At 42.2% G+C, this 15,544-nt stretch overlaps 1 protein-coding gene across 1 annotated transcript; it reads left to right on the top strand.

Moving 5' to 3' along the window:
• Positions 1-9,108: 9,108 nt before the first annotated feature.
• SMIM35 (small integral membrane protein 35) lies at positions 9,109-12,957 on the top strand. Its single transcript, XM_075278469.1, has 3 exons — positions 9,109-9,217; positions 10,810-10,843; positions 12,572-12,957. The coding sequence occupies exons 1-3, from the start codon at positions 9,109-9,111 to the stop codon at positions 12,687-12,689; spliced, it is 261 nt and encodes an 86-aa protein (XP_075134570.1). The 3' UTR covers positions 12,690-12,957.
• Positions 12,958-15,544: the final 2,587 nt, after the last annotated feature.

Raw genomic sequence — 15,544 nt, 5'->3', positions numbered from 1 at the left:
GTTTAATGTCCGTCAGCAATGGCCCATACAGTTTAATGTCCCGCAGAAGTGGTCTCATACAGTTTAATGTCCCCTAGCAGTGGCCCTGTACAGTTTAATATTGTATTTCTAGGAATGCAGTCCAACAACTTGTGTGGCCCATTTGCTCAGCCAAGTTTGAGACTCCTGCTTTATATCCTTTATCCAGTATTAGTACTCCTTACCTTTATCTGTTATATTTTTTGTTTATTTCGCTTTTAATTAATTTTTACTCTTGGGGCAACACAGTGGCTCAGTGGTTAGCACTGCAGCCATGCAGCACTGGAGCCCTGGGTTTGAATCCTGCCAGGAACAACATCTGCAAGGAGTTTGTATGTTCTCCCTGTGTTTGCATGGATTTCCTCCCATTCTACAAAGACATACTGATAGGAAAAAATGTACATTGTGAGCCCTATATGGAGCTCACAATCTACATTATAAATAAATAAATGATTTTGTTCTCCTATAAATACTTCAATATAGTATACACATTTGGCCAGTAGAGGGCACACTGTATGTGTATCAGACAGTGTGTGATGCATTCTTGTATGACCACTGGGAGATGATGAAGGGAGCAGTAAATCTAAAGCGAGCTGCTAATGTTACTTAATTTCTATTAATGTATATAATTACAGTGTAAATTATACCAATATAATCTCCTGTATCTAGAATTCTTCTAGTATTGCCATAAAGTATTAAACCTGATTGGAATCCCTAAAGAGCAAACAAATCTTCCACATTGACAAGTGTCCTTGATTCAGCAGTCCTGGATTATATATTCAGTAATCTCAGAGAATAACACATAAAAAGAAAGGTTGTGCCTCTAGGCATCAATCCTGTAAGCAATATCTAACCCTACAAACAGGGCACTACTAGGATGCAAGCCAAACCAGTGCCTTGCAAAAGTATTCATACCACTTGAACTTTGTTCACATTTTGTCACCTTATAACCACAAACTTAAATGTATTTTTTTGAGATTTTAAGTGATAACCAACCCAAAGTAGTAGATAATTGTGAAGTGGAAGGAAAATGATACAAGGTTTGCAAAATTTTAATCAAATGAAAATCTGAAAAGTGTGATGGGCAAAAGTATCCAGCCCACTGTACTCTGATACTCCTAAATAAAATCCAGTGCACACAATGGCCTTCAGAAACCACTTAATTAGTAGAGATGAGCGAGTACTGTTCGGATCAGCCGATCCGAACAGCACGCTCGCATAGAAATGAATGGACATAACCGGCACGCAGGAGGTTAAGCAGCCGGCCGCCGTCAAAACGGAAGTACCAGGTGCATCCATTCATTTCTATGGAGCGTGCTGTTCGGATCGGCTGATCCGAACAGAACTCGTTCATCTCTATTAATTAGTTAATAGAGTCCGACTGTGTGTAATTTAGCCTCAGTATAAATATACCTGCTCTGTGAAGGCCTAAATAGCTTGTTAGAGAACACTAGTGAACAAACAGCATCATGAAGACCAAGGAACTCACCAGACATGTCACTGATAAAGTTGTGGAGAAGTTTAAAGCAGTCTGCTATTTCTGGATGTTTGCCCTTCATCAGGCCTGCATAACACTGGTTTGAAGAAGTTATGTTCTATCCTATGGATATTGATAATACCTGATCAGTGGAGGTCAGACCTCTGAGAACCCCAACAATCCTGAGAAAGGGAAGTGTTTTCCCCTAGTTGCAAATCCATCCCGACCACAGCCAGGCTGAATTTAGGCATGTGGTGAGGTTTGATGAACGAACAAACCCATGCTCGCATTCACTTCAATGGGAGCGCCAGAGATAGCTGAAGTACAGCACTTAGTTAGCTCTGGGGCTCCCATTGAAGAGGATGGAAGTGCCGTCCACCAAGCAACACACCTATATTCAGCCTGGCTGTGGTCAGTCTGAGTTTGCAACAGAGGGAAAATATCCCCTGTTCTTGGGTTCGGTGGGGGTCTCAGCAGTCGGACACCCACCAATTAGTTATTTATCCTCAATTGATAGAGGATAAATACTTTTCATGACGTAACATCTATGAAGAGGACCTTTCACAATCTCCACCAACTTCAGTTCTGAGAATCAATTAACAGTCTTTGCTCCACTGATTTAAGCTTTGTTGGAATTTTTTCTCTTGCTCCCACCATTTCCAAGCAATAAGTTCTGTTAGTTTTGGTGTCTCTGTAAGGTCAGGTGGGCGGTGTCAGGCAGGGGGCCGTGATTCAGAGCTCCAATCAGAGACAGCCAGTGTGAGAGCTCAGAATCACACCCCTTGTCTGCTCCTGCCTGATACCACCCTGACAGTAAAGAGTAAAATAGCATACCAGGATCCAAACTGACAGCAGGTATTGCTCAGGAACGGTGGGGGCTAAAGAAAAAAATCCAACTTTGTGGAGCGGTAACTACAGTAGTAAATGATGCAAAAATCTGGACGTGTGAAGATGGTGAAAGGTTCTTCTTAATTTGTATAATGTCAAAAAGACATTATTAGCTTTACTGGCTGCTACCAGCAGGGGGAAGCATAACTCTTCTATACAGTGCAGGAGAGCACGTTCTATGCAAAGGGACTAATGGAAGCTGTCCATAGTGAGATTATGGCACCATATTAGTCTAACAGAATAGAGGGTATGGTCCTGTATGAACAGACTTTGGCGCAGTATAGGAACCTCTGTCCGCTATTATTCTATTTAGTGCCAGGCTGAGATGCCTGTAAGATTTATTCCAGGAGCACACTATATAGCTAAATGCAAATATTGCAGTTTGGCAGAAATACGCTTGTGCATGTTAGGGCGATGCCATGACGCTTTTGATACCAGACAGGGCGAGGCAATACAAAAGTGTTCAAGAGATGATATAGAAAACTGCATGAAACCGTAAGAAAGCGTTCTCCATATCAATCCAATCTTCTTAATAGCCATATCGACAAAGCCATATTCACTGCAAGGTCCAAAAATGTATTCCAGCATAGAAAAACAGTTAAACCTGTGGCAAGAGATCTTACGCGATATAAAATGAGGCCATGGGAATGTGCCCTTGTGAACGTGAAAGATAAAAACTGATTTTAATGAACTCTTCTTTTTTTTTAATGCCTTTAGTTCATTTATATCTCACTGAAAATGGCTAAAAGCGGTTAGCAAGAAATACAGTATAACAAGGCTCTTATATATCTACTGTATACTGCAGATACAGAATATACAGACATACAGTGCACTCTGACTCTCACTTTTTTCACAAAAAATTCAAGTGATCCCTATCAATTTGCATAAAGAGAATGTGAAATCAGAATGATAGACTTTTTGAAAATGTAATAAAATTGAACAGTATTCTGCCCCTTTACCACCCATCATAAATTAAGTTCTTTAGACATGATATGGAAAGACAAGGCCCTATCTACAGTATATAAGCTTTCGCAGTGGAGAATACATGTCAGGGCAAAAAACAAGCCGTGAGGAGAAAAGATCTGCCTGTAGAGATCTGAGACAGGATTGTGCGGAGGCACAGGTCTGGAGAAAAAAAAATCTGTTGCACTGAAATTTCCCAGGAGCATTACTGTATAACTTCCATAGTTATATCCAGGACTCTTTCTAGAGTTGTATTTAGGGGAAAAGGGCCTCAGTAAGAGAGGTGACCAAGAACCCAATCATCATTCTGGCTGAACTCCAAAGATCCTTTATGCAGATGGGAGAAACCTCCAGAAGGTCAACCATCATTACATCACTCCAGTCCTGTGTTTCAGGGCAGAGTGGTCAGAAAGAAGCTTCTCAGTAAAAGACATCTAAAGGGCTCTCAGATTGTAAAACAAAAAAGCAGATTCTCTGGTCTAATACTGTTTGGCTTCAATTTTAAGCATAACAACAGGAGGGCACATGGCATTGCTCATTATCTCAATACCATCCCTACATTGAAGAATCACGGAGACAGCATCATGCTGTGGGGTTGTTTTTCAGTGGCCTGGACAGGGAAGACTGGTCAAGGTTGAACAGAGTGGAGCAAAGTGTAGAGATGTTCTTAATGAAAACCTGATCCAGAGTAGTTGTAACATCTCTGCCTGTTCAGGTCTCTGCACCACCCTCTGCTCGTGTGCTGCGGCGCAGAAGGCATGTGCAGTTTGGTTCTTGGCTGAAAGTTTTTGGTCGCACTGTGTGAACACGGCTCTAGTTCTGAGATTGTATTTCCACCACACCCGTCTTCTGCCCTTGTTGCCTCTGTTCATTAAGTGTTAAAGGGTATTCCCACCTCACATACTCACCAGTCTTTACTGCTGTAAAATCTTCTTTCTTCCTGGTTTCTTGCATCATTTGGTGGGCGGGGTTTCACATGCAACCTGCCGTTTAGCTCCGCCCCCAAATTCGTGTGTAGCTCCGCCCACCCATATTGAACTGTGAAGTACAGGCAGCAGCAACTCCATTCTGAGTTACATACAGACACTGCCTGTCTCTGCCATAATGAACACAAATGAGTTAGCTAGCCTGATTACAAGAACAGAACAAATGAAAGCAGCTCCTCTCCCCTATCTGATAGCAGGGAGGTAGGTCAGGTGGTGCAGACACAGGAATAGCTAGAAACACAGGCTGGCTCCCTCCACTTAGCCCCTCCTCCCTCCCCCCTGAGAGCAGCAGATACATCACTTGACTCATGAGCAGCTAAGTCAGGGCTGTGGCCACAAAGAATTGAATAAAGTAAGATAGTGGACAAACAAAGCAGTTTTGCTGAAGCAGTGTTTTTAGGAAAAGTCTTACATCCACATTAACAAGCAGTATAGATAGGATGGGACAACCCCTTTAATTCATGTGATTGACAGCTGCCTTCCTATCAACTCCAGGGGCGGGTTCTTCCTCCCTATTTAGTCTTGACTCTCATTCACACCAGTGCTTGCTATTGCCTTGTGCATACTTGCTCTTTACTGTCCCTGTTTTTGCTTACACTATTATCCTTGACCTCTGGCTTTCCCTACTGACTATTCTTTGGACTCTGATTTGGCACTGCATCGCTCGACTGTTACTGACCCTTGGCTAGCTGACCTCTCTTTGTTGTTAAAACAATAAACCAGTTTGGGTACAACCCAAAAAAATATATATAGAAAACTGCGCTGAACCTATATCGGTAAAAAACAGATTTTTATTGAAGACACTAAATAAAAATACACACGACGCTGATATGCCAGCGTTTCGGGGTGACCACCCCCTTTGTCAAGTGATACAAGGTAAGAGCAAAGTTGAACCTTAAAAAAATATGTAAAAAAAAATACAAATAAGAAAGAAATACTTTGACATTCAGTTTCAAGTATCAATTCTAGGTAAAAAATTGTTTCAACAGTGTATAAAAAAGTTTCAATAAAAACATTTCAATAAACAACATATAAAAATGTATAAATAATATTCCAAGTATGTGTACCATTGGCTATTTTTAGAGATAAAGCTTGTATATAGCAGCCATATCCGGTATATACTCTACACAGATTTCACTGTCATAAAACACTATTGTAGTACATTATAAAATGTTAGTACCTGTAGTCCAAAGGTAGGCAGGTCTGCAGTGCTCAATCCTGTGTCTGTCAATATTGCTGACACTCTAGCGTGTAGGTATCTTATACTGAAAAAGCCCGCGAACTGAAGGTGCACGTGCTTCACCCGATCATCCAGTTCTTTTTATACTTTAAGAACTTCTCTCTTTGTTGTTGTCCGTCTTGTCTGCGTTTTGTATCTCACCTATACAGGAAGGGACCGTCTTTGTGGTTGCCGCCTATTACGTAGGATAGGGTCTGGCAATAGGAAGGGTCAGTTGGGGGCTTCAGCTTAGGGCTTGCTGTCTCTTGTGTCCCGTCCCAGGGTTCAAACAGTTACTGGGGAATTGCTGTCCTAGCAATTCCCTAACAGTAGTCCTCTAAATGGGTAGAAGATACACCTTCCAACAAGTCAATGTCCCTAAGTACACAGCCATGACAATGTAGGTGTGACTTAGGAATAACTCTGTGAATGTCCTTGAGTGGCCGAGCCAGTGCCCTGACATGAATCCATCTGAACATCTCTGGAGGAACTAGAAAATGACTGTCCACTGATGGTCTTTGCCCAACCTGAAAGCGCTTGAGGGGATCTGGAGAGAAAAATAGCAGAAAACCCCAAATCGAGGTGTACGAACCTTGTGGTATCATACCCAAGAAGACTGGAGAATGCCATCACTGCCAACTAAGTACTGAGCAAAGGATCTGAATACTTATGACAGTTGCAACATTGTAGCTTTTCCTTTTCATTAAAGTAGCAATGATTTCTAATGTTCTGTTTTCGCTGTCAGTTCGGGGCATTGAGTGTTGTCTGCTGAAACACATACATGGACATGTCTCCATGTGGCCACCCAGTGGCTGTGATGTCAATTTGGCATAATGTTGTGATATTGGATTGGATTAATTTCATGAGTCATTGAAGTCCTTAGCCAAAAAAGAGAATTTAAGGATTGACACATCTAGTGGTATGATATGGCTGACTTTGAAAAACAAACATTATTTTGCGATATTATGTCAGAAGTTGTGTTGCTACATATGTGTCTATATGTGGCCATTTAATGAATGAGATATAAGCTGCATCCTGTTGAGAACTTTGCTAGCTACTGTATTGATGAATTACTGTATAGGAACCCTGGAAATCATACTAATAGTTTGTTGACCAATGTGCTCTGTCCATGTCACAGATGAAAAACTGACAGTATTAGTGCAAACAAGTAACAATACAAACTGAGTTTATTCTATCATACTTTATTTTGGCATAAAATATCCATTAAATAAATATTTGGTTGAAATCAGGAATCTGGTGTATACTAGCTCTTAGCTGCATATAATTCAGTTCTGGCATTTGCTGGATCAGCGAGCACCACAATTATTAAGAATCCTCTAGGCTTCTGTGATGCATCTAATGCCAGTTTTATAGGGGTGTCCCAAATGAGAAAACAGTTCCACACCCATCCATGGATTTTTTCTGGTATTGCATATAGGCTTTGAGGTCAATGTTTCTGAATTTCAGTAACACACACAGCCTGTGGACAGGTGTGGTGCTGTTTTTGGAAGAATGTATTTGTTTGTTGTTTTTTTTTTTATTAATCCTGGAGAACCACTTTAATACATTCTCCCCAGCGACTGCGGGATCTGATTTCCCAAGTGTTACTCATACAATCCAAAAATGACTGATCTCCCACACCAATTAAAACATCTTGTGAGACTTTCATCCCTATTGTGTAGGTTGGTATACAATGAGGTCATGCCACACCTTTTGGCAGCAATATCCAGTATTCTTATACGAATGCTACCCTAGGCTTCCCTGCCCTTATAGATCATGCCATCTGATAACTATCAGAGATGATGCCATCTTTATCTTCATCTAGTATGTTCTTTATGTCATCCATTCTCACTTTCAAGGATAATTCTTAGGCTCTGTTCCCACAGAGTAATGCGCCGCTCATTTAGACATGTAAACACGTGTCAGAGTGAGGCGCTTCAAAACATGAGCGGCGCGTTACTCCGTGGGAACGGAGCCTTACTAATGCCATATCCAATAAATAATAGTGAAGAGTCGTAAATCTAATATATAAAATATTCCGCCATATGGTACCCCTTGTATTAATAAGCTCATAAGATGTCCGTTCAGAGGTTGATTTGACAAAGGGTTTTTCCTGATGAAAATGACAGAATAGGGAAGAGAACACTTTATTTAACCACTTCCTGCAGTTATGGAGACTGTTTCTTCAGCAGAAATGCCATATATAGCAACCACATGACCGGTTCCTGATAACATTGACAGTGATGTATCATAGCTGTATGGCAGGCTATGTGCAAATATCCTTGGCAGTATTGCAATTGTAAATTTTGTTACAATTAATCTTTAATACTATTTCATTAGAAAACATTTATTTTTACATGCATGGTAAGATCCCAGATCTAGAACATACCGCCTACTTACAAGAGGACAGAAAGGGGCCCAAAAAAACGTGCAGAAAATGGATGTATCATAAGCCACACTGTATTTGGCTTTGCCTAATCCCACCTAGTTCCTTTATACCCCTATATTATATTGTCCAGAATGTATGCACCCTTAGTGCTCTCATACAGTATCATTCCCCCTTGTGGACTCTACGAGGGCATGATACTGTGTTAGGGCCACAAGTACATTATATGGTTATAATGTGTACTAGTGGCCCTAACACAGTATCATGCCCTCATGGGGGCTTTACACAGTATTACACCCCAAAAGTGGTTCTCACACAATATAATGTCCACCCAGTGACCCCCACAAAGTCTAATATTCTCCAAGTATAATTGTAACCCTCACACACTGTAATGTACCCAATATATTATCCTTTCATGGGTATAATGTCCCCTTGTGGCCTCCACTAAGTATAATGTCTCCTTTGTAGTCCCTACACGATATAATGTCCCTTTTGAGACCCACGTAGTATTATAACTTCCTTTTTGAGGTCCTCACATTATACTATTCCTTCTTTGTGACCCCACAGTAAAATGCACAAAATAAAGGAATAGTTACCTTGCCCCATTCCCCTGGGGTCCACTCTATTCTCTGCTGCCAGAAAATAAGGAGCAGCCACAGACACAATGTAGTGACATCAAAATATTGCCCCTGTACATTGTACTCACCTCTCTCAGATAGATGAAGCCATAATAGGGAGATAGGAGAGCAGGAGACAAGACAAAACCATTGTCAGGAGCATAGCCAAGGGTCAGAGCCAGGAGTCAGACTGCAGGTACTGGATACAGTGCACAGGATGAAGCAGGGGCACGTTCAGAAACAAGGCCGAGGTCAGGGTCAAGAGAAGAAGCCTCAGATTGTCTAGAAGATAGACATGACTATTAGGAATAACTTCAGCTGTTCACTATAACATTGTGCTGCAATCTGGGAAAGTGAGTAAAATGGAGGGTAGTTATAGAGATGCAGTGGTAGTAGATGCACCTGGAGCTTCTGTCTGAGAAGGCGTAAAGGTACTTTAATTATACTGTAAATAGCACATGACATTGGGGGCCCGGTTACATGCTTTGGATTGAGGCCTCTGTTGTAGATGCATAACTATGGAATATTTCTTCTTTCTCTTCTCCCTTGTAGTCATGGTGGATGCTCTCGGTGTCGTGTTGGGCAGCAGTTTGACAGTGATGCTTGGCGCCACTGCCCTATACATCCTGATTCGCTGGTATCAAAGCGGACGTTGCTGCTATGGTGAGTAGTGGCCATGTGAGCCAGCTGCGGACCGGTACATTGTATGATGTGTTTGCCTTATAAGTCAGGGTTATTACTCTAATATGTGTGAACATGACTATGAAGCTTTGAAGACAGATTGGGTTCTTTCATGTGAAATATACACTCACCGGCCACTTTATTAGGTACACCTGTCCAACTGCTCGTTAACACTTAATTTCTAATCAGCCAATCACATGGCGGCAACTCAGTGCATTTAGGCATGTAGACATGGTCAAGACAATCTCCTACAGTTCAAACCGAGCATCAGTATGGGGAAGAAAGGTGATTTGAGTGCCTTTGAACGTGGCATGGTTGTTGGTGCCAGAAGGGCTGGTCTGAGTATTTCAGAAACTGCTGATCTACTGGGATTTTCACGCACAACCATCTCTAGGGTTTACAGAGAATGGTCCGAAAAAGAAAAAAACATCCAGTGAGCGGCAGTTCTGTGTGCGGAAATGCGTTGTTGATGCCAGAGGTCAGAGGAGAATGGCCAGACTGGTTCGAGCTGATAGAAAGGCAACAGTGACTCAAATAGCCACCCGTTACAACCAAGGTAGCCAGAAGAGCATCTCTGAACGCACAGTACGTCGAACTTTGAGGCAGATGGGCTACAGCAGCAGAAGACCACACCGGGTGCCACTCCTTTCAGCTAAGAACAGGAAACTGAGGCTACAATTTGCACAAGCTCATCGAAATTGGACAATTGAAGATTGGAAAAACGTTGCCTGGTCTGATGAGTCTCGATTTCTGCTGCGACATTCGGATGGTAGGGTCAGAATTTGGCGTCAACAACATGAAAGCATGGATCCATCCTGCCTTGTATCAAGGGTTCAGGTTGGTGGTGGTGGTGTCATGGTGTGGGGAATATTTTCTTGGCACTCTTTGGGCCCCTTGGTACCAATTGAGCATCGTTGCAACGCCAAAGCCTACCTGAGTATTGTTGCTGACCATGTCCATCCCTTTATGACCACAATGTACCCAACATCTGATGGCTACTTTCAGCAGGATAATGCGCCATGTCATAAAGCTGGAATCATCTCAGACTGGTTTCTTGAACATGACAATGAGTTCACTGTACTCCAATGGCCTCCACAGTCACCAGATCTCAATCCAATAGAGCATCTTTGGGATGTGGTGGAACGGGAGATTCGCATCATGGATGTGCAGCCGACAAATCTGCGGCAACTGTGTGATGCCATCATGTCAATATGGACCAAAATCTCTGAGGAATGCTTCCAGCACCTTGTTGAATCTATGCCACGAAGAATTGAGGCAGTTCTGAAGGCAAAAGGGGGTCCAACCCGTTACTAGCATGGTGTACCTAATAAAGTGGCCGGTGAGTGTAGACGCACAATGAGGTTCTTTGTCTGTTCAGAAGATCACATCAGCCCTTGCAAACAGTAACAAAGAACTCACAAATGATATGGTTCTTTACGTACAAGAATGTTCTGCAGAACCCTGAGGTTTTGTGGTTTGCGATGTGACACGCACATGGCACCCTCCCCCCCGCTCTATAGTGTAAAGGTCATACAACTTGAACAACAACCTTTTATTTTTGCTTTCATTTCTAGAGACAAGTTTTGTCTTCAATCTTTACAACATTCGGTAAGTAAGAAACTGCTTCCTATCAAAGGTAACAACTACTTAGTGATTGGCCCACTTATCTACTGGATAGGAGATTACTGTCTATTTGGTGGGGGTCTGACTGCTGGGACCACCATCAATCACAAGAATGGGGTTTCATGTCCCCCATTTGAATGAAATGATTGGTACGCAATCGCCCTCCCACTCCCATAAAGTCTATCAAAGATAGCGGGGTGCTGTATTTGGATATATCTCTCAATATTGCATAGAGTGAATAGAGTGGCAGTGACATTGCGCTTCATTCAGATGGAGACATAGGACCCTTATTTTTGCTATTAGTGAAGGTTTCAGTGGTTGGACACCAAACCCATATAACCAATAATACCACCATATAGTGACCATGTAGTCAGATACCAGTTCTGCATGAGTGGTGTACAGAGTACTGTAACCCTGCAGACTATGCAAGAGAACACAGCACTGCTCAGACACCATCACAGACAGAATTATATTGTGAATTATTCTGGAACATCTCTCCTCTGTAAAAGTAAGTTCACACAGTGGAATGTAGAGAGGAATGTAAGGGTGAGTTCACACGGAGGAAAGTGGAGCGCAATCTGGCACGTATACACGTGTCAGCAGATTGCGCTCCGCAAAAGCTCCCATTCATTTCAATGGGAGCCAGGATCGTATACGCGGCACTATTTTGCGGCCGTGATTTTGCAGCCGCATCTACGTGCCACATCACGCGGCACTTTACTCCGTGTGAACTCACCCTAAGGCTGAGGCCCCATGATTTGGAAACGAAGTGTTTTTTAATACAGATTTTGCTGCATTTTTTTGAGTCAAAGCCAGAAGTGGATTGAGCAGAAAAGAGACATTTAAGAACTTCCTATATATTTCCCATTCTTGACTTTGGTTCAAAAAACACCGCACAATCTGCAACAAAAAAAAATGCATTTCCGCTATGTGGGACCTCAGCCTACTGGGGGCCCCAGCAAAAAGCGCCACGAGAAAAACCGCAATGGCAATGCATTGCGGTTCTTCCAGCAGCACTTTAGACAGAAAGTTTGTGGAGTTTTCCTCTGCGGATTTTCTGTTACAGTTATACCTATGGGGAAACCACCGACGTTTCCGTAATTATACTAGACCTGCTGCGATTTCCAAAACCGCTCTAGTTTTGGAAATCGCGGTGTGTCCGCACTGCGGTTTTTACCGCAAAGTGGACATGGTATTCGCTAGATTCCCATCCGCTTTGCCCTGACTGTAAAACACCGCAATTATTCCTGCACGTTTACGCCCCATGGGGCCCGGGCCTTAAGTGGATTTCCACCTCAGATATTTCCCCACCTTCCAGCTCTCTGATGAATGGGTGTCTCGTGTTGCAAACACTGTGGATGGAAAAATGCAGCAAGATCAAGCAGGGTGCTTCTTTTCAGGAGGCAGATGTAATTTGGGGCTGATTTTGAGAAGGAATTCACCATAAAATAATATAAAAGTCCTCTATCCTAAATTCATATGGAAAAGTATAAATAATTTGACAACTGCCTGCTACCGTTCCCCTTGTCCAGACCTGTGAGTAGAGATACATCCTATTCACAAGGAGCTTGGTAGCAAATAATTGTCAATATGGCCTTGGCTGCATTAAGACTTTTTAGAATAAAAAATTGTAGATTGGTTTGAATTGGATATCGGAAATTATTAATATATTTAGAATTTACCATTCTAACATATGTGTTCCTTCTACTGCAGACAGCTAAAGTCAATGGACCTGGAGCTGGCACCCCCCTTTACTGTTAGTGGCACGATGCATGCTCATGGTCCGATGGCCGGATACCATTATTCTCAATTCCAGGACAGCGAAGTCTAGGGACACTATTGAGGAAAACCTGCTACTATTCTTTTATGTCAATGATTCACTCTCTTAGCAAAATGTAGAAGTGAATCTCCACTTGGTTAACCACCAATGTTCCAAGATCATGATATTAGACTATGGCAACTGATAAAATGAGCTGGAATCCTGTGAAAAACAGAACCAAATTGAGAGGTTGAGTAAATGGGCAATACCCGGACAGCAGTAGCTGGGGTCCGGACATCCCACTCACCACTGTCTGATACTGTCAGTGAAGATATTGCTTTTCATCCAGGTCACATAGCATAGCATGTTCATCGTACGTGTTTCACATTCACATCAGAAGTGTGCTGCCAAACTGGGCACTGGACATATATAAGTGTATTCCCATTAAGGTAACGAAATGTCAACGTATATTGGCCAAATGTATGCATATGTTACATCAAGTATAGAGCCTGACCACAGAGAATAGAGCGTCACTGATGCCTATGGTCACATACCCACACACTAACCTTATTTCTGAATAATTTCCATGATGTTGTCTATGCAGTTTGCCCACAGGTTACATGTGGTTTCCATGAGTTTTGACCAGTAGCAGAGATCATATAGTTTTATTAAATAAGAGTAAGATATAGTTATAGTTGGGGGCTGTGAAATGACATTTTGATGGTGCAATTTTTATAAAAGGCATGGTAGCAACCAACAAGATACAGAGCTGCAGCCCTATATAGGCTCAATACTCACACAGGGCCCAGTTATCACTAAAGGCCCCCCATAAATAATAGAGCAAAGTTGGTCAAACCCAAAATGATGGTGGGGGAAATGTCCAATGCATTTGTTCTCAGGGGCTTTAAGCCTGTTCCCATGTTCATAATCATAAAACATGTATACCAGTGTCGGACTGAGGTACGCAAGGCCCACTATAGTCCTTGTAGCTCTGTTATCTGGGTACAAGTGCCCACACAGCAGCAGCAAGATGACTGGGACCCCTGGACTGTGACTTAGAAGATGAGACGCCCAATGTGTCTGAAACGAAACTGGGTCATTTCTTAAATAATCTACCCCTATATTATAAGGAAGTACAGCCTGTCTACGGCACTGCAGGTAGATTTTATTCTCTCTGGGCAGGAGCTAACAGAACGGTAGAAATAACAGCAGACTATGTTTTTATTGAAAGCTGGGGGTCGGGCACAGAATTTATTGGTAGAGCAACATAATAACTAGAGATGAGCGAGTAGTATTCGATCGAATACCTCCCCTGCATAGATATTGGTGTAAAAAAAGCACCAGGGAAGGTGTGTGTTGTGTGTGTGTGTGTGTGTGTGTGTGTGTGGGGGGGGGTGCATCGAATTTTTACTGCGTTTACCGCGTGGTATTCGACTGAGTACACCAATATCTATGCAGGGGAGGTATTCGATCGAATAACTATAAGAAACCAAAATAAACCAGGGTGAGAGGCTTGAATAAGTAGTCCATTTAAAAAAGTTTAGAAGCCCAGTAGCCTAAGGCTACAGTTAAGGCTGTCACTGGTAAAGGCTGTGTGCAAAGCTTTCCTTCTCTAACCCTTTACATATCCCCTCTGACCAAGACCAAATAGCTTGTTGGTGCTCTACCAACTTCCAAGGTATACCATTGGGTATGTGCATTTATCATGAATAAAATGGTATAGTCTTAAATTGTGCCTAGTATACTTATATGTTCATTCAACTCCCCAAATACAAAAGTGGAAAGGAAGACTGTCACCAGGACCCAGCAAATCATCCCAGCCCGGCAGAGAGATAGGATAGAGTCACCTGAATCAAACAATGTTTCTCATCTGTAAATGAGCTGTTTGGAGCAATGACGGTGTTGTCATTGCTCCAAAAAGGCAAGCGCCCTCATTGTTGCAAAGACCTAATTTGCATATTGATTAAAATCTTGATATCTTGGCAATGGAGTAATAGATTCACAGGGGGGAAACACTGCACTGTTTCATTCAGTTGACCCTAACCTATCTTTCTGGGGCTGGGTTGATACGCTGGGTTCTGGTAGCAGACGCACTTTAAGTCCAAGACCCCACGTTGCCAAAACACTGCAATTTGGCCACCTGGCTAATCCCATCCACACATTGCATCAGAAATGCTGCAATTTAAAAAACTGTAATTTTTTTTTTTAAAATTGCAGCATGTCATTTATACCATGGATATAGTATAACTCTGTGGACTTTCTGTGAAAATTGCAGCGTAAAAACACGATGTGATCCCGTTGCGGTCTTTTCTGCCGTGCTTTTTGGCTGCGGCTCGCTACGTTGGCCCTTAGCCGAAAAGTGTTTTCTGGGTTCGCAATATTAATGGCCTATCTTCAGGATATCAGATCAGTGGAGGTCCGACTCTGTTCACACTGCTCCGTACATCTGTACACCACTGATGACGTGGTGCTTTGTACACAATGAGGAAGCCACAGTGTTAGTCTGGGCTTGGTGGCTACTTCAAAAAGCTGATTGATGTTGGTGCCAAGAGTAAGAACTCTACCGATCTGACATCAAAGGCCTATTGTATGGATATGAATTAACACTGTAATCCCAGAACGTGAATGTATATTTTGTATATTATACAGCCATTGTCACGCTTTCTAATACATAAATCCTATTGTGTAACACTATCCTACATGATTGTATGTCTATTAGAGGTCATACATTATACTTTATACATACATTACATTCTGTAACTTTCATTAATTGCTGGCAACAAAAATTGGGTTTCGTTTTAATGTTGCAATAAGCGAAACTCTCCGGAATCGCTTCCCCTTTAACATAATGTCAGTGCCATCTTCCTCTTTTGTTAACCTGATTCTATGTAATATAAGAAGTGCTTACATTAAAAAAATGCTTGTTG

The sequence above is a fragment of the Leptodactylus fuscus genome, chromosome 6 (assembly GCF_031893055.1).
Source record: "Leptodactylus fuscus isolate aLepFus1 chromosome 6, aLepFus1.hap2, whole genome shotgun sequence".
NCBI lineage: Eukaryota > Metazoa > Chordata > Amphibia > Anura > Leptodactylidae > Leptodactylus > Leptodactylus fuscus.
This window is presented reverse-complemented; position numbering and strand designations above follow the sequence as displayed.